This window comes from Sus scrofa, chromosome 15 (assembly GCF_054392235.1).
Source record: "Sus scrofa isolate SSC_HxYL_T2T_F1_AM1 chromosome 15, Sscrofa_HxYL_maternal_Yorkshire_Landrace_v2.0, whole genome shotgun sequence".
Lineage (NCBI taxonomy): Eukaryota > Metazoa > Chordata > Mammalia > Artiodactyla > Suidae > Sus > Sus scrofa.
In genome coordinates, this window is record NC_139397.1 from 125646742 (window position 1) to 125672064 (window position 25323).

Here is a 25323-nt window from a genome sequence, read left to right on the forward strand (position 1 = left end):
TATGTATATATCTATAAAATATGTATATATATTAAAATATGTATATATATATACATAAAATATGTATATATATATATCTATATACAGAGAGAAAGAGAAACAAAGAGAGATTGAAGAAGAGAATGAGAGAGTGAGACCGAGACAGAGAGAAAAATGGTAAAGATACTGCAGCAAAATGTTATCTGCTGAATCTGAGTAAAATGCATATGAGGGTTCTTTGTACTATTTTTGCAATGTATCTCTAAGCTCAAAATTATTTCCAAATAAAAATAATAATAAAAGCAATACTTCTTTTCACTAACCATGCCCAAAGCAAATCACTTTTTTGCCCCTTAGCAGTTGTGCATTGTGCTTGTACCATATTATCTTGAATATTTTTATGTACTGCTTTGAATATAAGACAACTTAAACTTCTATTGCACTCTCTCCATTTCTGAGAGGGAAGCGTTGACGTCTCCAACTCGGATAGTGTAGTCATCTGTTTCTCCTTGTAATTCTCTTAGTTTTTACCTCACGTAGTTTGACGCTCTGCTGTTTGGTGCACACATACTAAGGATAATTATGTCTTCTTGGAGAATTGACCCCTTTATCATTACGTAGTGCCCTTCTTTTCATCCCTGATAACTTTCCTTGCTTTGAAGTCAGTTCTATTTGAAATTAATATAGCTTCTTTTCTTTCTTTTGATTAGTGCTAGCATGATTTATTTTTCTCCATCCATCAATCAGTATGGACAGGGCACAGTGGTTTGAAAGCACTCACCTAAGGACCATTCACTCACTGCCACTAATCAACAATAATTACTGAATGTTACTGCCTGCAAAGCACTTTATATACATGTGGGAAGTAATAAGGGAATAAAAGATCTGCTTCCATCAAGAAGCCAACCGTCTTCAATGGTTATGGAAGAAACCATACAGGGGGAGTTCCTGTCTTGGCTCAGCAGAAACAATTCTGACTAGCATCCATGAGGACACAGGTTCCATCTCTGGCCTTGCTCAGTGGGTTAAGGATCCAGCATTGCCGTGATCTTCCATGGAGACGTGGCTGGGATCCTGCATTGCTGTGGCTGTGGTGTAGGCCAGCAGCTGTAGCTCAGATTCAACCCCTAGGCTGGAAACCTTCATATGCCATGGGTGCAGCCCTAAAAAGACAAAAAAAGAAAAAAGAAACCACACAGGGAATGAAACTATATTTTGAAAATAACATACTAAAGAGTAAACTTGAGAGCTAAATTTTCAGTACATAGAGTGCATAGATAAACCTCAGGGGGCTATGAACCACTGTTTCAGAGATCTCTATTCATGATTAAGTTTAAAGTCCAGATTATCTGTGTGTGTGTGTGTGTGTGTGTGTGTGTGTGTGTGTGTTATTTCTGGAGTTGTTCTTTTTTAAAATTATTTTCTGTTGTTTTGTTTTACTGTCTAAAGCTTGCTATCTTCAAACTCATATTTTAAAAACTAATATCATCTTACTTCAAAAAAGATCTTTAGTTACAAAGATATGGTTTGAGAAAAGCTATACCTCCAAGTTTCATTATAGCAAATGCCTTTAAAAGAAAACTCGATATAGTAAATATTTCCTAATAGTGTGATTGCTTTGTTACTAGAATAACACATATGAAATCCCTGATGTGACCAAAGATTTCAAGCAGTTCTTAAAGCATTTGCCATAATAAGGTTACATTTTTAATCAATCCATAGTTTGCTTTCAGAAAACCTGAATAAATCCTGAGCCCTGTGTGGCCCAGTTTATTCAGAGATTCACATTTTAAAAATGCATAATAAAAGAACCAAACTTTTTTTGGCTGCACCCGTGACATGCAGAAGTTCTGGGCCAGGGGTTGCACCTGCACCACAGCTGCAACACAAGCCAGAGCAGTGACAACACCAGATCCTTAACTTACTGAACCAACAGGGAACTCCTTAGAGGAAGCAAACTAAATAAAAAGGAATTTCAATTTTCCCTTGTACTTCTTGAGGCAAATCCAATTCAGATCCCAATGATTCTGTTTTCACAATTCCCCCTTCTCCTTTCCCTTTCCTTTTAACCATCCAGAGTCTCTCATTCAATAAAACCTTAAACTATCCCAGCCAGCCAGCCTGGACAACTTTTCTGATTCTCTCCCAGCTCAGCTTTTATTATGCTGACATCTTGGTCTCTCTGACTTCTTTTAAAATTTCCCTTCTACTTTTCAGATTACAACTAAGAGCCCAGAGCTGGACCAGCAAAGAACCCTCCTTCCTTTCTCCTTCCTTTCCAGCCCTGTGCATTTCTGACCATTCTCTGAATTCGGCAACATAAATGTCCCAGGAATCAGATGCACAAGGCAGAGGTGGCAGTGATGCAAAGCCAGCAAAGATAAAATTCTCATTAATGAGAAAGGGACCGAGAATAGGAGCGTCTGATGCAGACATTAATAAAAATCCTCTCTCAACACACTTATTTGAATCAACAGAAAAATAGCTGATTAACTATGGGGGATATTTCTCAAATGTGAAAACGATAATAATGGTCAATATTTATTTAGGGTCAATATTTGCCTCATCTCTTAACATGCATAATATCAGTTAATCATTTCAACAACCTTAAGAGGTAAGCACCATTAGTCTCCCCATTTTTCAGAGGAGGAAACTAAGGCCCAGAGAGGTTAAGCCACCTGCCTGAAGTCACAGAGCCAGTAAACAGTGGGCTTTAGTTTCAAACCCAGAGCATCTAATTCCCAAAGGCTAGACTGTTCACCACAATGTAAGTCAAATTCTCCCAAAACACCTGGTATCATTGTGGTTCAGTTTGGATTTTTGGACTTACTTTGTTCTTAGGCTGTGTGTTCAAAGACAATTTTTTGGATGATTTCCATTCCATGGCATTTGCTCTCCTCGTAGAGCCGCTGGTGGCATTTTTATTCATTGCTCCCCTTCCTAACTTGACACCTAAAAACACATGTAGTAATCATATCTGTATTAAAAACATTTTTTTTTGTCTTTTTGCCTTTTCTAGGGCCCCTCCTGCAGCATATGGAGGTTCCCAGACTAGGGGTCTAATCAGAGCTGTAGCCACAGGCCTACGCCAGAGCCACAGCAACACCAGATCTGAACCGCGTCTGCAACCTCCACCACAGCTCACGGCAATGCCGGATCCTTAACCCACTGAGCAAGGCCAGGGATTGAACCTGAAACCTCATGGTTCCTAGTCAGATCGGTTAACCACTGAGCCACGATGGGAACTCCCTAAAAACATTTTTTAAAATGAGTCCACCCATGGTTTTAGATTCTTCCCTTCTGGAATGCTTTGCTTCCATCACCAAAGAGTCTGAGAAATGACTTCCTTGATTTTGATGATGGAGGAAAACCCAAGTCGTAAATGCTCCTGATGCTTTTAAATTCAACCAGCCAGAAAGATGGTATTGCCATAACAACTTTGACCTTTCTTTGTGAGCTCACCTCCTAGTTTTACTTAAATTTCTCTAAGTGATGGAAGTAAACAGGCTTACTCTGTTTGCGGGCATATTCTGCTGCTTTGGGCGCTGTCAACATGGCAAAAGGGTGCAAGGAGAGGCGGAAGGGTGGAGCTCGGGGAACCTGAAAGGAAAACAGGCTTACTTTTAAAAGCTGCCCCCATTCCGTGCTATTAGCACCTGCTGGTTATTACACTTGTTTCAGAACTGGGCTTGTTTATCCAACCCATGGTCCCTATGCATTGCTAGCTGTTGAGGCTCATTTCATGGGTCCCACACCTTCCCACACTGCTGTTCTTTGCTTAGAAGTCCTTTTCACACACTGATGCTCATGGTTCCCGTTACCCGGAGTGGTCTTTTCCTCCTCTTCTGCCCAGAAGCTCCTACTTTTCCTTTGAGATATGGCTCAAATATCACCTTTTCTGAGAAATGGGCCCATCTCCCCACCATCTCTCTCCGGTGCTGGCCCCTCCACCCCCCCAAGGCCGAATTATCCGCTCACTCATCTGTGAACCAAAGCACATTTCACATGAAACACCCCAGTGTCTTAAAGTGAGCTATACCCTGCCGTCTGCTGCAATGCCCTGGCAGCTTCCTCAAGGATTGCCTCTTTCATCATTCATTCATTCAACAAACTCCCAGTGAGCAGCTACTGTGGGCCAGGCCCTGTTTTATGAGCTGTGGTTAGTAAGACAGACCAGATTCCTGCCTTTGGGGGGCTGAGTGAGGAGAAAAAAAACAATCAACTATCAGACTACCAGGGTAATCTTATATTGTGGCAGTTCATCAGTGAAACAAGGGGATACGCTAGCAAGTTACTGGGCAACCACTCACTTCGGACAGAAAGGACAGACAACATGAGTTAAACAATAAAAGAAGTTGTGTTCTATTTACAGACAGGACGTTTCATAGCCACCTCAGCTGGGACACTTCTAGATTTGACCTCGGTCCTTTATTCAAACGGCGCACATATTTATTGAGCATTTATATCATGTCCAGCATTGTGAAGTATTAAACAAAAGCGTGAATGATGGCTTCTAACCTTGAGAAGTGCGTAATCTATTCAGAAAGGTGAGCTTAACTCTCAGAAAGCAATTGAAAGTAGGCTCTGTATCAGTGTGTGGAGTAATGATGGCTGAGAGAACAGCCCAGCAGGATGCTGTCTACCAGGCGTAAGAGAAAGAGAACTGGCTCATACAGCCTTCTCTCTTTTTTTTTTTTTTTTTTTTTTTTGTCTTTTTGCTATTTCTTGGTCTTGGTTTTTTTTTTTGGTCTTTTTGCTATTTCTTGGTCTTGGGCCGCTCCCACGGCATATGGAGGTTCCCAGGCTAGGGGTTGAATCAGAGCTGTAGCCCCCGGCCTAAGCCAGAGCCACAGCAACGCAGGATCCGAGCCGAGTCTGCGACCTACATCACAGCTCACGGCAACGTGGGATATTTAACCCACTGAGCAAGGGCAGGGATTGAACCCACAACCTCATGGTTCCTAGTCGGATTTGTTAACCACTGCGCCACAACGGGAACTCCCTCGTACAGCCCTCTTGATGGACTTCTGCACTTAGGAGACTCAAGACAGGCTTTTCAGGCTCCAGTTTCCTGCCCATTGGGAAAGAAAGAACCCGAGGAGTTTAAAGGTCACTTCCAGCTCACATGTTCTATGAGTCCTGATAATCTGATGACTCACACAAACAGCTAATATATCTTCCAGTGTGGTTTATATTAAAAAGTAATTTTTTATGGCTGCACCCATAGCATATGGAAGTTCCCAGGCAAGGGATTGACTCCAAGCCGCTGCTGCGACCTACACCGATAGGCGCCACAGCTGGGCAATGCTGGATCCTTTAACCCACTGCACTGGGCAGGGGATCAAACCCACGCCTCGGTAGCAGCCTGAGCAGCTGCAGTCAGATTTTTAACCCGCTGCACCACAGCAGGAATCCTGAAAAATCATTTTTAAAGCGGGATGAAATCGAAATCCTAAACCTAGAATTAATCATATGCTGTTGTGTGTGTGTGTTATGCACTGTTGGAGAAAGTATAAATAGATCTAACTTTTCTAGAGGGCCATTTGGCAATACATACCAAACTTTAAAATATGCCTAATACTTTTAGGAATGAATCCCAAGGAGATAATCAAGCACAGGTATTATTTTAGGATAAACTAAATTATGCTGCAGTTATTTTAAAAAGCCTCAAATCTCAATGGATTAAAAAAGATTTATTCCTTCTCTCATGACCTGATCATAGGAGGTAAGGCCTTATGACCTCCTTATGGTCACTCAGGGACCCAGGTCACATGGAAACATAGGCCACTCTTGACGCATGATTCCATGATCAATAGAACAGAAGATAAGATTGAGAATCGGAGTTCCCGTCGTGGTGCAGTGGTTAACGAATCCGACTAGGAACCATGAGGTTGCGGGTTCGGTCCCTGCCCTTACTCAGTGGGTTGACGATCCGCCATTGCCGTGAGCTGTGGTGTAGGTTGCAGACGCGGCTCGGATCCAGCCTTGCTGTGGCTCTGGTGTAGGCCGGCAGCTATGGCTCCGATTAGACCCCTAGCCTGGGAACCTCCATATGCTGCGGGAGCAGCCCAAGAAATAGCAAAAAGACCACAAAAAAAAAAAAAAAAAAAAAAAAAAAAAGAAAGAAAGAAAAGAAAAAAGAAAAAAAAGATTGAGAATCAAGTACTGGTCTACCCAGAATATCACAACCCACCTTGCTAAGGACATTGGCCAAAGCATTAGGAAAGCCATGCCTGACTCAAAAGTTAAGAAAGTTCAATTCTATCATGTGTCTGGGAGTAGAGAATTTGCCTACTTGTGAACTGCCTTAAGGACCACTACGAGCATTAAGCTATATATGTATGAGGTTATCGCTTAAAGTTGCTGTCCACTGCAGGTCACAGTCTTAAGTCTAGAATTAAGTAATCCAGGCCTAGAACAGCTGTTCTAGGTAGTCATCAAGAACCTAGGCCCTTCCTAGCTTCTCCCTTCATCATCCACAGTTTACAGCTTTCATCCTAATGATCACAATACGGCTGTTCTACCTCTAGCCATCACATCTGAGTTTCAGGCAGAGGGTAGGGGGAAAGATAACCATAGCTTTCCTGGGAGTTTTTCCACACATCTTCCACTTATGTATCATTAACCAGAATTGGGTCACAGCCAGCACTACTGCAGGAGACTTTGGGAAGGTAGTGAGGGATTTTCTTTTCTTTTTTCATTTTACTTTATTTAAAATTTTTTTTTTCAGGTGCTCTTTTTTTTTTTTTTTTTTTGTCTTTTTGGGCTGCACCCACAGCATCGGGAAGTCCCCAGGCCAGGGGTCAAAACAGAGCTGTAACTGCTGCTCTACACCACAACTCACAGCAACACTGGACCCTTAACCCACTGATCAAGGCCAAGGATCGAACTAACATCGTCATGGATCCTAGTCAGATTTGTTTCCGCTGAGCCACGAAGGGAACTCCTCATGTGTTCTTTTTTTTTTTTTTTTTTAGCTTCATACTTACTTATGGATATCTTCATTGTGTCACGGTAAAAGCATTCTTGCAATTGTTATTTCTCGATTCAAGACTTATTGAGTGCTAAATTACGTCCCAAACACATTCCACAGCAATTTCTTCTACCTGGAAGGGGGAGGAGGCGCTCACAGGGGGGATGTGTAAAGGCCCGGAGGCGCTCACACAGAAAGGCCAAGGCAAGGGATGCATCCTAAAGGGATGAAGAGCATAGTAGGATCTTCACCTGCTTTGAGCAGTAACTTATTAAAACATCATTTTGGTCTCACTCACATGGAGGGTGAAGCATTTTGATCCTAGATGTGAAGGCAGTTGAACATATGTTTAGGACAATCACATTTTCCAAAGTAAAAGCAAAGCATGTTGTCTCGAAAAGCAGTTTGTACCTGTCCAAGAAGTTTTGCAAGTGTGATTGGGATATTGCAAAATCATATTTTCTAAACATTTTAGTGTTTATGTTGAAAAAGGGCAAATTTGAAGTGGGAAGAGTACTGAAAAATCTAGGACTTGATGGATTATATCCTATAGCAGTTTTTCTAAAAATTGAGGCTCCATATAAATAAAAAAGAAAAAGACAAATGACCCAACAAGAAATGGACAAAGATTTCAATGGGCACTTTACAAAAGAAGAAAAAAACAGGGAGTTCCCTTTGTGGCGCAGTGGTTAACGAATCCGACTAGGAACTATGGGGTTGCGGGTTCGGTCCCTGTCCTTGCTCAGTGGGTTAACAATCCGGCGTTGCCGTGAGCTGTGGTGTAGGTTGCAGACGCGGCTCGGATCCCGCATTGCTGTGGCTCTGGCGTAGGCCGGTGGCTACAGCTCTGATTTGACCCCTAGCCTGAGAACCTCCATATGCCGTGGGAGCGGCCCAAAGAAATAGCAAAAAGACAAAAAAAAAAAAAAGAAGAAGAAGAAGAAGAAGAAGAAGAAAAAAAACATATGCATAATTCCCGCTGGCCTTCAGGGGAAAGTGAAGTAAGACCACAGTGTACACTTAAAAGACTGACAAACTTTAAAAAGCCCCCCCCCAAAAAAAAGAAACTTTTAAAAAGCCGAAAAACATCATGTTGATAACCAGATAATCTATATTACAGATAGAAGCGTACATTGGTACAATTATTTTGAAAAATAATTTGGCTTTTAAAGAGCTGAAGGAGTTCCCGTCGTGACTCAGCGGTTAGTGAACCAACTAGCATCAATGAGGATACGGGTTCCATCCCTGACCTTGCTCAGTGGGTTAAGGACCAGGCATGAACTGTGGTACAGGTCGCAGACGTGGCTCGGATCCCGCATTGCTGTGGCTGTGGCATAGGCTGGTGGCTACAGCTGCAATTAGACCCTTAGCCTGGGAACCTTCATATGCCGCGGTTGCAGCCCTGAAAAGGCAAAAAGACAAATAAATAAATGAATAAATAAAGAGTTGAAGATGCACATACCCTGTGACATGGCCATTTCACACGGAGGCATACGCCATACAGAAGCGCTTTACTAGGCACCAAAAGACATATAAAAGAGATAATCCAAATGTCTAAAGCAGAAAAATACATGAATAAATTGTGGCATATTCTGCCAATGGACTACTACCTGCAGTGAAATGTACAACAAGATGGATGAGCTTCTGCAAAATAATGGTGAGTGAAAAAAGAAAACTAAAGAATAATACCTTTACTTCATTTCATTGATATTGCTTCATATATACGTACTGCTTTTATTTCATTACATACAATTCAAAGAACATGGAAAACTAAACAATATCTAGATTAGAAATGCTTAGGTGGTAAAGCTACAAAGAGGATGATAAACATATAATCTGAAATAGTAACATATAATCTGAGATAGTAATCTGGGATTGAGGCCCAATCCCATTGAGCCTGCTGTGGCTCAATGAGATTGGCAGCATCTCTGCAGCACCAGGACACAGGTTTGATCCCCAGCCTGGCACAATGGGTTAAAAAGAATCCAGCATTGCTGCAGCTGCAGCATAGGTGGAAACATGGCTCAGATCTGATGCCCAGGAATTCCATATGCCTCGGGGCACCCAGAAAAGAAAAGAAAAAAAAAAAAAGTAAGATAGTAGAAACCTGGGGCAAAAGGAAGAATGTGGGATTGGAGAGGATACAAAGAGAGCTTCAGAACTGTTAGCATCCCATTTCACACACTTGGTAGAGTTGCTTATTTGCTTGGTCTTCATGCTTTAAATATATATTGTAAGTTTTCTTTGGGACATAACCGATCCTGAGGGGAGTGGCGACATGGCATAGTGGAAATGAATCCGACTAGGAACCATGAGGTTTCGGGTTTGATCCCTGGTCTTGCTCAGTGGGCTAAGGATCTGGCGTTGCTGTGGTTGTGGCGTTGCCCGGCAGCTGAAACTCTGATTGGACCCCAGCCTAGGAACCTCCATATGCCGTGGGTGGGGCCCTTAAAAAAAGTAAAAAAAATTAAAAAAAATAACTGATATTGAAAGTCTGTCTTTTAATCCCTCATTATGGAGATCTGTCAGTACTGAGCTTTTGGTTAAACCTAGGTCCCTCCCCCTATCTTGAAAACACTTGTGCACTTCTGTGCAGTTCAGACCGAGTCAGCATCCTTCAAGAAGACACTCAGGAGATTATTGGAGTCAGTGCCTGGTGGCCGGAGCTGCAGAGGTGTGTGAGGGTGAAGGATGGGCTTGCTGCAGAGACCAGGCTGCTATGGATGGCCTCCTGTGGATAGGAAGAAGGAGGCTGGCCAGCCTGAGTGAGGGTGAGTTTGGAAATAATAATATTAATATTGCGGGGCCTCCGGTGCCAGCAATTTAAAATTGAACAGGACCTCTTATATTTATCTGAAGCTAATTGCAAATAACCCACGTTTGTGTGAGACCCGAGTTAAATTTTTATTTCATGGGTCTAAATTCCTCAGCAGAAAAATGGCTCCCTCTGAGCAAAAAAACCAGCTTCCTCTCAAGGGCAGAGCTTAAAGCTAATAGGATTGAACAGTATTGGGTCCATGAGGCCTTTCTGTCACCAGGTGGCAGCAAATAGTCCTGAAGAAAGCTATCAAGCCCACACACACTGTACCCATGAGGTACCAAGTGGTCAATTCTAGCAGCCAGAAATCTACATAATCTGATTAGTATTCAACAGGGCTTTAAGCTCTAGCTTGGAAGGGATTTCAGCTGTTGCTTAGGAGACATTTTATGTGAAGGAATTAAAGGTCATTCAGATACATGTAGCAGTTAGAGAAGAACTTTTGTTAGCAATGATTTTTTTGAAGAGTAATGATTTTTTTTTTTTGAACAACCACACCTACTAGTTAAAACCATTTTTGGCAATCCCAAAGGAATGTCTTAAAATAGCCCTTACAATTTAATCTTTGAAATGCGACCTTTCCGTGATGAGGTCCTGCTAATTCCTTATTTAAGATGCAGAAGGGGTGCTGGAGTAGAGCTGAGAAAGAGAAAGGCCTGCACTAACATCCTTGAGGCAGGGAGGAGCTTGTGAGGTCCATGTGGGCAGAAGATCCTCAGATGCTTATATGTGCAGCTCAAATCAAGTCATACCCTTTGTGATAATTTGTTGTCTTGAATAGGCAACGTTTATATTGGATACAAACTATTGGTTATAATGGATGTGTGATGAGCTATTTAATTTTTGAATATTTAAAGATGATTTTGCCTTTTAGGGTACATGCGGCAAGGCTGAAAGACATTTTTGCTGGTCATATCTGAAGTAGGGGTGGGAAGCTATTGGCATCTAATGGGTAGAGGCCAAGGATGCTGCTAAACATTCCCACAATGCACTGGACAGCCCTGACTCCATCCCTACACACACGGCAAAGAATTATCTGGTCTGAAATGCTGAGAACCCCTGATTTAGAGGAATATAGGGGTAATCAGATATATTCCCTGCCTCTGAGTGCCAGAACCTTAACCATAGCTGTTATAACTCACCTCATTTCCCATGGCAACCCCATCTTCTGGTCCCTATTTTTACAAATGAAAGTGAGGCTGATAGAGCGGCATATGGAGGTTCCCAGGCCAGGGGTCTAATCGGAGCTGCAGCTGCCAGCCTACACCACAGCCACAGCAATGTAGGATCTGAACCGCGTCTGCAACCTACATCACAGCTCATGGCAAAGCAGGATCCTTAACCCACTGAGCAAGGCCAGGGATCAAACCCGAAACCTTGTGGTTCCTAGTCAGATTCGTTAGCCACTGAGCCACAACGGGAACTCCAGAAGCACAGGATTATTCTTATAGCTGGTGGAGCTGCGGTTCAAATTCAGGCAACCTGACTCTAAAATCCTCATGCCTCACCCACAAACTATCTTTCATGTACAGGACACTCATATACTATAATGATAAACAAACACAGATTTATGAAGGAAACCCTTGAAACTGAGTCCCCCTAACACTAAGTTCCTCAGCTGAGTTTATGACTAACATCTCTATTCAAAAGGTTATTCCTTTTCTTGGCCAATACCTGTTCCCCTCAAGACTGAGGACTGTCAAAGGAAAGGGGGAATGGAAAGCAAGCATGACCCTGCGGGGCCTTCCCAGGTATAAAGGCCTTTCTGTGTCCCCTGTTTCTTGTTTGTGGGAAAAAGGTTTCACTTCCTAGACCTTCCCCAAGTTCCAAAGGGCAGATGCAAACTGTTACTTATTAAAGGAATGCGGGAGGGCAGGAAGAAAAAGCAGTGCAGCCTGGGCTCTGGGCCTGGTTCCTCCAGGGATGAGCACTACAATTTGATCCAGATCTCTGAGTTCTGCAGGAATCCAGAAGGAGGATGGTAATTTCAGGCTGAGTACAAGTCTGGGGAGCCCAGGCTGGTTGGAACCAGAAGGCTGATGATTGACATTTCTGGAAAACCATCCAGGTACCTTCCCACCAAGCAGTCAAAGAAGGGCTACATGCCCTGTGGCCCTCCCCTCCAAATTTTGCCCATAAAACCTTTTTTCCTGAAACCCATTGGGGAGTTCAGATCTTTGGAGCTTGCTTGGTTCTGCAATAAACTTTTCTCTGCTCTAAACTCTGTTTCAGTTGCTTGGCCTCACCACAGGTCGGGCCCGTGAGCTTGAGTTTGACAATATGCCCTTTCTGAGGAGATGATTTATTTGCCTTCTGAGCTTGTCACTATGTAGTCCATGTGTACATCTGGGCTTTTTTGCTATTGGTCACTGATTGTGAGGACAGAGATGGAGACAAAACAGAGATGGTGGTGAACAAAGGCTCTTTAATGAATGAGTAAAAGGCTGAATGGATTGATGGATGGATAGAGATTTGCCAGCCCACTCTAAACAGCATGGCTGTTTTGGCCTTTTTTTTTTTTTTTTTGTCTTTTCGCCATTTCTTGGGCCGCTCCCACGGCATATGGAGGTTCCCAGGCTAGGGGTCGAATCAGAGCTGTAGCCGCCGGCCTACGCCACAGCCACAGCAACGTGGGATCCGAGCCGTGTCTGAGACCTACACCACAGCTCACGGCAACGCCGGATCCTTAACCCACTCATTGAGGCCAGGGATGGAACCTGAAACCTCATGGTTCCTAGTTGGATTCGTTAACTACTGTGCCATGACGGGAACTCCTGTTTTGGCCTTTTTAATGAACCTGGTTCCTCTGAGGTACTTGGACACCATGTTTGCAAGCCTTCTGGATGGATAACCCAGGTGAGACTGGAGGGCTTCACAGCTTCATTCTTTTCTGGATGGGATTTTTCCATATTTGCTCTCTGTCCACTTGCATTGAAACCAACCAACCAGAGTGCCTGGTGCCTGCCCTAGACCTCCCCCAGGCCCCGGAAGAGGAGGGTGAGAACACGTGATGTCTGAAACAGAGGGGCCTGGGCTCAGATATTTATGTGTCTCTTTTGGGGTGAAAGTGGTTTGAGGAAAGGTGAGAGGATGGAAGCCTGGAAGGGAGAAAGAAAAAACAAACAGGAATGAAGCAGCATGGTTTGCTTGGCTCTCTAAGAACACAAAAGAGCTGGACTTTCTTTAGAAGTCAAGAACAGCTTGGTCTCTGAGGAACACAGGACTTGGGGTGGCTTATACCTCAACCAAGGTCAGGTGCAGTATAAGATATAAGCCATCTTATTTGACTTTCTCACCCTTAATCCCCTGTACCCTCCACTATATCAAATGAATGAATGAATGAATGAATGAATGGTTAGAGTTGAAACCAGAGTGATCAGAGAGGAGGGGCTGGTTTCCTCTGTAGTCAAGGAAACTTGCGTCTCAGGATCAGGCCAGGTTACACAGGAATTAAGTGAATGGACCGCTGGATTCAGTTACAACACTTCTGAGTCAATGCTTGACTCTTAAGCTGGTCCTGGTGGACTCCTGGCTTCATATGACCCCACTGCTTGCAATATGTCTGCAGGTAAAAGAACAAGAGAGGCAGGTGTGCTGTGGCCAGAGCCCCTGCTCTGCCCTGGCCTCCCTTCCCTGGTGGGGGCATCGAAAGGGACAGAGTGAGCAGCTGTGACAGTGTGAACAGAATCCTCTGTGAGGGTGGGGTTCTCCCAGTTTCCCCCGACTCCCTCTGCACACCAGCCCTGCCCACACCACCTGCCCTTTCCCCTTCCCGTTTCCCCTTTTGTTATCAAGACGGAAAGGGATCAGTAGGTAGCTCACCTCTAAATAGAAGCCCATACTTTTTTTCTTTTTATCTAGGGTTGCACCCATGAGGTTCCCAGGCTAGGGGTTGAATCGGAGCTGCACCTACCGGCCTACACCACAGCCACAGCAAACGTGGGATCAGAGCCGAGCCTGCGACCTACATCACAGCTCATGGCAACAGCAAATCTCCGACCCACTGAACAAGGTCAGGGATCAAACCTATATCCTCATGAATACTAGTCGGGTTCATTACTGCTGAGCCACAATGGGAACTCCTGGAAGTCCATACTTTATATGTTTACTAAACGTTCATACTTCCATAAATAATAAAACCTGAACTTGTTGTAAAGATCATTCAGAACAGTCCATTTTTTAAAAAAATTAAAAAAAAATTTTTTTTTGGCTGTGCTTACAATGTGTATAAGTTCTCAGGCCCGGGATCAAACCTGAGCCATAACAGTAAGCCAAGCCACAGCAGTGACAACATGGAATCCTTAACCTGCTGCAGGACAAGAGAACTCCAGAATACCCCATTTTTAAAAAATCAGTATATGGAAGCCCAAAGAAGGAAAAAGACCTGGTCAGAACTCAGCCGGGGTCTCTGGACTCCCAGATTTTTACTGCTTCTACTATACTGATTTCTAAGTAGTCTTGTGGAAGGAGATGCAGCCTCAGTAAATTAGATAATTTAACATGAGAAGGAAGCCCACAGTATTTTGTGGGTTTTTTTAGGGCCACACCCACAGCATATGGAGGTTCCCAGGCTAGGGGTCAAATCAGTGCTGTAGTCACCGGCCTACACCACAGCCATAGCAATGCAGGATCTGAGCTGCGTCTTCAGCCTACTCCACAGCTCACGGCAGCGCCAGATCCCTAACACACTGAGCAAGGCCAGGGATCGAACCTGCATCCTCATGGATACTAGTCAGATTTGTTTCTGCTGCGCTGCGAAGGGAACTCCGGAAGCCCATAGGTGTTGTCCTCATTCTGGAAGTTATAGTACATCATACAAGAGAGCGCTTGGATTTGCCAGAGCCACAGTATAGAAAGTGTAAGGGAGAAATTCTGTTCGTTAGCAGCACAGGCAGAATCTTGACTCCAGGGCTGGGGCTCTCTTGGCTCCCTCTATTAGGCCTTACGTAAAATGCATTTGTTACTGTGAATGTAGTTCTCTACATAAGGAAAACACCTTACATTTATTACCCAAGTAAGATATCCCTACAGCTGGTTGTGTACATTTTACAGACAGCTGTTATTCCATGCCTGAAAATGCAGCATTATGAATTAATGAAATAAAGAAATTCTCTCTAAAATTCCCTTTTATTGATGGTCTCAGGTCATCCCTACCTTGGCAGTTCCAGAACTGGCAGAAGCATCAGCCCCATAAATTTTAAAGACTTCCTCAATTGGGATACTGTTCTGTTAAACAACAATAACAATAAAAAAATGTATTATCAGATCATGGCTTTTCTTTTATTACAAAACAAAACTCAACAACAACAACAAAGACAAAAAGACCAAAAAAAAAGGGAGTTCCTGTTGTGGCACAGTGGTTAACGACTCCGACTAGGAACCATGAGGTTGCGGGTTCGGTCCCTGCCCTTGCTCAGCAGGTTAAGGATCCGGCGTTGCCATGAGCTGTGGTGTAGGTTGCAGACATGGCTCAGATCCCGCGTTGCTGTGGCTCTGGCATAGGCCGGTGGCTACAGCTCCGATTGGACCCCTAGCCTGGGAACCTCCATATGCCGCGGGAGCGGCCCAAGAAATAGCAACGACAAAAAGACCAAAAAAAAAAAACTATTTTAGCTCTGGTACATTCAGTACCATGCCTGGAGAACATGGGTACTCAACAAATAACTTCTATATAAATGAATAAATCAGAGTATCCTATTATTTATGTGTTATTTCCCCCCCTTAAATGTTTTCACAATGCAATGCAGAAGTCAGTCTTTTTATTAATCTTTAAAAATGAAGAAATTAATAAATTTTAGTAAATTCTAAATTTTTAGAAACATTGGTTGAAAAGTAGAATAAATATTCATTAATATACAAATGCACTTTGTAGATACAAAATCTCCAGATATGCAAATAATGGTCTTTTCCTTACCATTAAGATTCCAGCAAAAGATGATAAAATCATTGCTTCTCGTTCTCTGTGGTTTGGATATATGGGTCTACCCCGAAATGGCATTTTCCTAAGGAGGAATATGAATAAATAAGAAGGGGGGGTTATTTTTGTTCTTTTTGACACATGCTAAGGTTGTGACGATAATCAGAAGTAATAAGTGTCAATGGCTGTGTGTCATGTGTTTATTCGCAAAATTGATACGATTAATCCATCATCAGTTAAGTATACCATTCGAATTTGGAATCTTCCAACAGTAGTGATGAATTTGCACTCATCTATCCATGTTTCTGCAACTATCAAACACTGGCAGACTGGCCCCTATTGTGGACAATTATGGTTTCCTGTCCTTGTGGCAATTTGCTGGGGGTAACTGCTTCATCCCATTGTAAGCCTATACATTTCTAGGGAAGCTGACAACACCTTAGAATCCAAGGATGGCGAACATACTGTGGACTAAGGTAGTCAGTGTATTCTGTCCCCAACTCCACCCCAGATAAGTCAGAGCAAACAGAGCCATTAAGACACAATTCTGTGACTTAAAAAATTCCTGGAGTTCCCATCATGGCTTAGTGGTTAACGAAACTGACTAGAATCCATAAGGACACAGGTTCCATCCCTGGCCTTGCTCAGTGGGTTAAGGATCCAGTGTTGCCATGAGCTGTGGTGTAGGTCGCAGGTGCAGCTCTGATCCCACCGTTGCTGTGGCTGTGGCGAAGGCTGGCAGCTACAGCTCCAATTCGACCCCTAGTCTGGGAACCTCCATATCCCTCGGCTGCAGCCCTAAGAAGACAAAAGGAAAAAAAAATCCATTCTCAGGAGTTCCCTGGTAGTCTAGTGGTTAGGATTCAGTGCTTTCACCACTGTGGCCCAGGTTCACTCTCTGGTCTGGGAACCGAGATTCTCACAGCAAGCTTTGGCATGCCATGGCCAAAAAAAAAAAAAAGAAAAAAAAAATCCATTCCACCGTGGCCTGAATGTTGTGAGAAAGTGGGCTGGAACTATGAATCGTGTCTACCCAGAGGAAAAAGCAAAGAGATAGATCCTGGTGAGCTGGTTTGAGTTTTGAATTAAGCCATGCCTAGTGGACCTACCCATAGATTTTTCAGAGGCAGTAAATCAATCCTTCCCCCTTCTCTCTCTCTCTCTCTCTCTTTTTTTTTTTTTTTTTTTTTTTTTTTTTTTTGCTTAAGTCTGTTCAAACTAGATTTTCTGCTTATTACAACTAAGTGCTGCTGTTAACTGATACAACTATCCAGGACCAGGTGTGTGTTCTAAAGCCATGGAACAGAAACAACTGGCCTCTGGAATAAGCCATTCAGTCCTGGCGTCATTAGTTTCATGTTCTTCCCAAATGAGTGGCTCTGCCTGGCACACATGGAAGAAGATGCCAGTAATTTTGAGAAGGATTCAAACAGCTGTGATTGTAACTGCTCCGTTCAGGTACCCATCAGGTTAAATGCTTAAGAAGTTGTGTTTGAAAGTCCTTAGGAAAAGGTTGCAAACTTTAACCAGAAAATTGACCATTAAAAAAAAAAAATCGAGACATGTATGCAATAAAGCAGAGTTATATTTCTAAGGCAGAACATTCTATGCAAGAAAGATGTGCATCTGACAGAAACCAATTAACAGAGATGCAAAATATGTCAGCAACATATACACCTTCTTTGAATTGATGACCATGGGGTTTCTAGCTGGAGAGAGAGATTCACCCAGCCGTATTTTCAAATCAGAGTGCCTCCTGGTGAAAGATGCCAGAGAGAACTTCCCCTGTCATCACTCAGAGTCACACATTAAAACAAGACAAAACGGAGTCCCCATCATGGCTCATCAGGTTAAGAACCCCACTAGTATCCATGAGGATGTGGGTTTGATTCCTGGCCTCACTTAGTGGGTTAGGGATCCGATGTTGCCCTGAGCTACAGTGTAGGTTGCAGATGCAGCTTGGATTTGGTGTTGCTGTGGCTGTGGTGTAAGACAGTGGATACGGCTCCGATTCAGCCCCTAGCCTGGGAACTTCCATATGCGACAGGTGTGGTTCTAAAACAAAACAAAACAAAAACTCTTCAACTTACACTTCCTCCCATTCCAGCCAAGTTAAATCTTCTGAGTGATCCACCCATTGCAAAGCAGCACTGATGGCCAGGTCATAGTGTGCCTGGAAGTAGGAAGCACAGGGAGCAAGGGAGTGGGCTGAGGCATTGGCCAAAAGCATGCCCTGGACCCAATGACAGGAGCACTGCCAAGCCTATTCTACTCTTTTGTCATGTCCACAGCGGGGAGGGCCATCAGCTGTGTCCAGTAACATGATGCTCAGACAGAAATAACTAGCATTTTTCAGGCATGACATTTACCTCCCACTAGAGCAGTTTGTTTGTGTGTGTGTGTGTGTGTGTGTGCGCACACGCACGCGCATGTGCGCGTACAGACCAAAAATGAAAGAATAGATTCATGGAAAGAACTCTAAACTAGGAATAAGGGAATCTAGGTTCAAATCTAGATATTGCAACAGCTCGTGGTACTATATTCTTGGGTGAGCAACTGATGTTCTCTGGGCCTCAGTTTCTTTGAATTATAACATAGAAAAAAGTGGAGTTCCCTGGACCTGGCCTTGTCACTTGTGGCTCAGGTTCAATCCCTGGCCCGGGAGTTTTGTCATGCCACAGTGCAGAGAGAAAATCAAAAAAGAAAATGAAGACAGTGAAGGTGAAGGAAGAGGGACATAGAGACCAATTTCTAATTCTGTGGGTAGAACATCAGAAACACACTCGGGGCGGGGGTGTCTACCCGGGGAGCTGGGGGACTCCCAGGAGGCTTCAGAGCTGGGGCTTGAAGGATGAGGAGAATTTCCAGAGGTGGAGAAGGCCTTCCCAGGTAGAGGGTCCAGCAGAGGTGAGAACTGGACGTAGACCAGGTTAGGTGACTTGCTAAGAGTCTCCTATGCAGGAAAAAGCTAGGACAAGTTGGGATGTTCATTCCTTTCCTACCAAACACATTTGCTGGTGATTCCTAAGCGTACTCACTGGTTATCTATCAAAACAGTCCTTCTTTCCTCCCGATCCCCAACTCCAGAAAGGGGAAGATCAGTTTTGGTTTTGCGTTTTTCAATGGGTTCCAAGGCTTTATCTAACTCTAATATTCTAATCATACAACAATTACATTATTTGCAGTGCAATTATAGCAGGGTGGTTATTTCTTTCAGGGACGAAACCAAACCTGAAAGAGGGAACGAAGGAAGAGAGGGATGGAGGGAGGGAGGAAAGAGGGAGGGAGGGAGGGAAGGAGGAAGGAAGGCCAGGAGGGGAGGAGGGACTGTGATCACTTGTTGAAACAGAATCCAAAGATTGTTGCCTGGACCGGGAGCACTGGCCTCATTGACTTGCTCATTAGAAATGCATATCAGCCCCACCCCAGACCTCCTGAATCAAACCGGTCTTGTAATGAGATCTCATTAAAATTTAAGAAGCACTTATCTAATTGATTTAATTTCTCCATTTCATACATGCACAGGGATGTAACTTAGAATGCCAAGCCTTAACTGCTCCTTCAACCCCGGGGAGATCAGACAGGATGGGGGGAGGGGAGGGGGGCAAGTGGTCCCTTCTTCCTCATCGGGCCCGAAGAGTGAATGGGTAGCATAGAAAAGCTGAGGGCTCACTAATCTCTTTTGAATTAGATCTTTACACAGTTCCCTTAATTTATGATGTGAACTTTCATTACAGAACATGAATCTGAATTTCAGCATGCAGAGCAATAAAGTTTAGGATTAATCACGTCTTTGGTTTTCTCCATTAATGAAAATGTTTTTAAAAATGATTATGTTTGAGAACTACATGAGAGTTACTCTCCGCAAAACGTTTGAAACATTATGTACATCATAATTAATCTTGTACTCATTTTGCTTTTTAAAGTGCCACAGCTGCGGCAACCCTGGCTCCTGAACCTGCTGCGCCGCAGCGGGAACTCCCTCGTGACTTTTACTTTCCCATTCTTTTTGCTTTCAGTTTAATGAGTTGAAAAGACCCATGGACAATCCTAGGATGAGAAGATGAGGAAGCGGACCTTCTGGGGGATCTAGATTAGCCTCGTTTATGATAGACATTACGTCCTTGTTCTGTCCCCTTAATACACACGTGACATAGACGTGACTCACGGCAGCAAGAACTTTCTTTACCATATCATCTAGAAAAGTGAGTTGTCTTCTTCCTTTTGGATCAAATTCATTCTCCCGGAGTCTGATGCCAATATAATCTCTCCTTAAAAGCAAGAGAGCAGGATTGAACCAGTGGGAATGTCTCAGAAGCTCCGTCTACAGACGATTCCTTCCCAATCCCGCCCTCCTCCACCAAATAGAAGCAAAGTCACTCATGGCTCTTGTAGCTGAATGAATATTCATTTTGATTTAAACAGCCATTCTGCAACCCTGCAGGTGTAAAGTATCTAAATTTAGTGAAAAATCACATTTATCGAAATATAAACTCATGTGGAACAGAGTCTCTAGGAAAGCAGGGAGTATGATAAATTCCCATAGGCAGAGCAGATTGTACAAAACCGAAGGGCTTGAGAACCACTGTTTAAAATAAAGATTCCCTTGCTGCCCTTGCTAAACTCAGGCAGAATGTCCAGAGTCGATAAATTCCAGATATATGCCATTCCACAAAGATGTGCTCTTTGGCCCGAAGACTTTTTTCCCCATTAGAATGCAGATACCCTTAGGAGGAGTTATGCATAAAAACATATTAGTGATTCCACTTTACTGAATCTTACCAGGTCCTTTCCTAATGGACCTTTAATCAGAGGAGGGGAGAATATGGCCCTGAAAGGGGGGCAGAAAGGGTGTTACCCTGGGAAAGTTGGGAAGAGGCACTGGATGTAGGCAAAAGGACTCCTGGGTCTCCAAGGTAGATCTCACAATATTTTGTTAGGACCAGTTCTGTTTGTCAACGTCTTTACCAAACACTTTGGGCAAGTTCCTGTACTGGGGATAAATTTGCTTTTGGTTTCTAAAAGCTCTTCTTCTGAATCATTAAGATATTCTAGATAGCTGAAAATTCTTGAAGTTTTGTTTTGGAATTCCAAAACATCTTATTGAAAGTAGCTTAAATGGATTCTTTGGATGTAAAATGAACTTATATCAGTTTTGAAATTCTAGTTCTTTGGATGAGATATGCAGAGGAATTGGAATTCGTAATTATGGTTTGTGCTTTATTAGGCTGGCCTCCAAAAACATACATGTAAACATATATGAATTCATAACAGTTTACTGCAGCATTTCTTAAGGATTTGTTAAAAGACAATTATCTTAGTAGGCAAAGAAAGGACATTTAATGGGGACTGTGATATGGTCTCTGATAAAAAGTGTGTAATTGTTGTACTACAGTCATGAAATGGAACATAACCTTTTTCCTTCTTATAGTACAGTCTGTGATTTTCACCAAACTGTTAACAAAATACCAAGTCAAAGAAAAGCTGCTACGGGAGAAAAACATTTTCATGGGAAAACTTAATGTTTTCTTTATGTGTTTAAAAAATTCAAATGGCAAAAAAAAAAAAGAAATTCAAATGGCAAAAAGTGGAGATGAATCATTTAATCAGTAAGACGGACAATAAAAGAAGCAGAAGCTGCAGCTTAAATGCTGGGCCCCTGGGTACCTTTTCCAGAAATCTCTCCTATACCTTTTTACCAGCCAGGCCCATTAAAAGGCATACCTTGCCCAGTGCAGGCTGGGGCTGTGGACTCAGATCTTAGGCTCTAGAATGGAGATGCCTCGGATGTGCATGCTGCTGGCAGAAACATCCTGCCAAGATTCAGCATCCTGCTTAGGACCACATGTGAGGCCTCTTGGGCAGGAGACAGAGGCCAGATCATCTGAATTTCTCTTAGAGCCCAGACACAGATTCTCCCTTCGGCTTTTACCCACCCCTGCAATATCCAGCCCATCTATGACATAATACCCATCAAATGCTGAGTGTCATAAATGAAAATTTTCCTCAATCAGACTTACAGGAGCTTTTTTATTTCCTTCTTTAGGAGCCTTCTTTCCATGTTAAAGGCTTGTCCAGCTGAGCAGGTATCTGCAGTTGCACTGCACCTGTTATCCTTTGGAAAGACCCAGCCTCTCGGAGCCTGGAAGCTACAGCAGCGAATGGGAGAGAATCTGAGTTAGGGATGCTATCACTCCTAATACCAGTCATGGAGTCCTAAGCTCTGGAAGGGATCCGAGAGTGTGCAGGCCTCTTGCCAGCAGGTACCAGGTCAGAAGGCTGTCTGGAGGCCAGTACACAGTACTTTGAGTTTATCTGATGCCTATAATTCCTTCCAAGTTGTCTTTTTTTTTTTTTTTTTTTTTTTCCTTTTTTGGCTGTACCTGCAGCATGTGGAAGTTCCCAGGCCAGGGATCAAATCTGAGCCGCAACTGTGACCTATGCCACAACTTTGGCAATGCTGGATCCTTAACCTTCTCCATCACAGTGGGAGCTCCCCAAGTTTTTCTGATATTCATCATTTACTTATCCTTGCAATAAATGAGCAAGTAGGAAACAAAAACAAATCTAACTGGTATCCATGAGGACATAGGTTCGATCCGTGGCCTTGTTCAGTGGGTTAAGGATCCAGCGCTGTCATGAACTGTGATGTGGGTCAGAGATGTGGCTTGGATCCTGAGATGTTGTGGCTGTGATGTAGACCGGCAGCTGCAGCTCCAATTCGACTCCTAGTGATGGATAATTTTATAAGTCAACTTGGCTGGGCCACTGTGCCCAGATGTTTGGTCAAATATTATTCTGGTTGTTTTGTGAAGGTGTTTTTTGGATGAGACTAATATTTAACTCAGTGGACTTGGAGTTCCCATTGAGGCTCAGTGGGTTAAGAATCCTACATAGTAAGATGGCGGAATGGAAGGACTGGAGCTCAACTTCTCTCCTAAAAACAACAAAATTCACAACTAAAGACTGAGCAATCTCCACCCAAAAGGACTGGCAACCTTAAAAAAGATATCCTACTCGAGAAGAAAAAGAGGAGGCCACATCAAGAGGTAGGAGGGGCGATTGCACGATATAAACAACCCCATACCTCCTGGGTGGGAAGCTCCACAGACTGGAAACTAACTGGTTCACAGAGACTCACCTACAGGAGTGAGAGTTCTGAGCCACACATCAGACCCTCACATGTGGGGACCTGGCACTGGGAGAAAGAGCCCCTGGAGCATCTGGCATTGAAGGTCAGTGGGGCTTGTGTGCAGGAGCTCCACGGGACTGGGGGAAATGGAGACCCCATTCTTAAAAGGCGCACACAGACTTTCACGTGCACTGAGTCCCAGGGCAAAGCAAAGTCTCCAAGGGAATCTGGGTCAAACCTGACTGCAGTTCTTGGAGGACATCCTGGGAAAACAGGGGTGAATGTAGCTTGTTGTGAGGGATAGACATTGAAAGCAAAGCTCTCCGGGATATTCAGCAGCTTGCCTGTCTCTGGAGGGGGCCATTTTGGGAAAATCTGGCCCTACCCGTCAGCCAGCTGCTGAGAAGCCCCTGGGCAAACAACAATCCAGGTGGGATCACAGCCCCGCCCCTCAGTACACAGGCTACCTAAAGACCCCTCAGGCACACAGCTGCCTCGAATCACATCCAGAGACTAAGCCCCACCCACCAGAGGGATTAGAATCAGCTCCACCTACCAGTGGGCAGGCATCACCCCCCCATCAGGAAACCTACAGCAAGCCCCCACCCTGAATTCAGCCACAAGGAGGGCAGACATCAGAAGTAAGAGAGGCTACAACTCTATTATCTGTCAAAATGTCACCACACCAAAAACCTATAAAAATGAAAAGACAGAGAACTATAACTCAGATGAGGGAGAAAGGAAAAACCCCGAAAATCAGCTAAGCAATGAGGAGATTCTTAGCCTCCAGGAAAAAGATTTGAGACTGTTGATGCTAAAGATGATGCAAGACATTGGAAATAAACTGGAGACAAAGATGGATAACTTACAGGAAACACTGATCAAAGAGATACAAGACATAAAACTTAAACAAAAGGAGATGCAAAATACAATAACTGAAATAAAAAATTCACTAGAGCAGCTAACAGCAGAATACAGGAGGCAGAAGAACGAATAAGCGAGATGGAGGACAGATTAGTGGAAATTATGGATGCGGAACAGAAAGGAGAAAAAAGATTGAAAACAAATGAAGAGAGTCTCAGAGAACTCTGGGACAACATGAAATGCAACAACATCCGTATTATAGGGGTGCCAGAAGGAGAAGAGAGAGAGAAGGGGACAGAAAAAATATTTCAAGAAATGATAGCCGAAAACTTCCCTAACATGGGGAAGGAATCACTCACTCAAATCCAGGAAGCACAGTGAGTACCATATAAAATAAACCCAAGGAGGAATACACCGAGACACATATTACTCAGACTGACCAAAATTAAAGAGGAAATCTTGAAAGCAGCTAGGGAAAAGAAACAAGTAACATACAAGGGAACCCCAATAAGGTTATCGGCAGATTTTTCAGCAGAAATTCTGCAGGCCAGAAGGGAGTGGCATGATATACTTAACATGATGAAAGGAAAAAACCTCCAACCAAGCTTACTCTACCCAGCAAGGCTCTAATTCAGATTTGAAGGAGAAATCAAAACCTTCACAGATAAGCAAAAGTTGAGAGAATTCAGCAACCCTAAACCAGCCGTACGACAAATACTAAAGGAACTTCTCTAGGCAGAAAAGAAAAGGCCACAACAGGAAACAAAAATTCCACAAATGACAAGGCTCACCAGTAAAGGTATGAAATCATCCATGCACAATTATACCACCAAAATCAGAAATCATGAGAAGAGGTGGGTACAAATGCAGGACACTAGAGATGAACTTGCAATTAAGAGACCAACTTAAAACAACCTCATATACATATAGACTCTTATATCAAAACTTCAGAATAACTGCAAACCAAAAATCTACAATTGATACACAAACAAGGAATCGCTGGAGAAGAAATATATCTCATAGTAAATAAGTGCATAATCCACCATGAAGGGGGTCATTTGACATCATTCTTGAAATGCTGAAGTCTTCTTAGATCTGATTCTGATTTCCTCTCCATCAAAGAATTTATGATAATTATAATTAAATAATGCAACTGTACAATTAAATAATATAGTTCTACAATTGTATTATCAATAAACATTTCTCTCCATGGTACAATGTAAGGTCTATAATGTCTTGTTTATCACATCAGCTAGAATGGTATAATGCCTATATTGAAGAATCAATAAGATGTGACAAATTGTGAGGACATATTTATATAGTTACACTATTTTTTAACCAATTTATGCATTTTATATTTTACTTTTTTTCAGAGGGTGTATTATTTTTGTTATCCTTACCAGTTAAGTTATTCTTTTTATTATGCTATATAAAATATTTAATGGTTAAAAAAAAAAAAAGAATCCGACATAGTGTCTTTGAGGATGCGGGTTTGATCCCTGGCCTCACTCAGGATGTTAAGGATCCAGCATTGCTGCAAGTTGCAGTGCTGCAAGTTTGTGGAGTAGTAGGTGGTTGCAGCTCAGATCCTGCATTGCTGTGGCTGTGGCATAGGCTAGCAGCTGCAGCTCCAATTCTAC

The 25323-nt window shown here is 43.1% G+C and overlaps 1 protein-coding gene and 1 long non-coding RNA gene across 6 annotated transcripts in view; one reads left to right on the plus strand and one right to left on the minus strand.

Annotated features, from left to right (window-relative positions):
* The window catches only part of C15H2orf80 (chromosome 15 C2orf80 homolog), a 25649-nt gene extending 3825 nt beyond the window's left edge, over window positions 1–21824 (minus strand). The window contains exons 1-7 of one of the 5 annotated variants that reach the window (XM_003359627.5): window positions 21708–21824; window positions 19877–19958; window positions 17778–17860; window positions 15685–15772; window positions 14925–14996; window positions 3492–3579; window positions 2810–2931 (exon numbers count right to left, since the gene is read on the minus strand). In XM_003359627.5, coding sequence (XP_003359675.3) covers window positions 2810–2931; window positions 3492–3579; window positions 14925–14996; window positions 15685–15772; window positions 17778–17860; window positions 19877–19958; window positions 21708–21748 — 576 coding nt within the window. In that variant the 5' untranslated portion in view covers window positions 21749–21824. Of the gene's footprint in view, window positions 1–2809; window positions 2932–3491; window positions 3580–12175; window positions 13333–14924; window positions 14997–15684; window positions 15773–17777; window positions 17861–19855; window positions 19959–21707 lie in introns of those variants that run through there. The other 4 variants (XM_013984430.3, XM_084999234.1, XM_013984431.3 and 1 more) reach the window with 4 other exon arrangements.
* Window positions 9552–24898, plus strand: LOC110257036 (uncharacterized). The gene is made up of 3 exons (XR_002339196.2): window positions 9552–9723; window positions 19707–19892; window positions 21734–24898. It is a non-coding gene; the product is annotated as an uncharacterized LOC110257036 (long non-coding RNA).
* The last annotated feature ends 425 nt before the right edge of the window (window positions 24899–25323 follow it).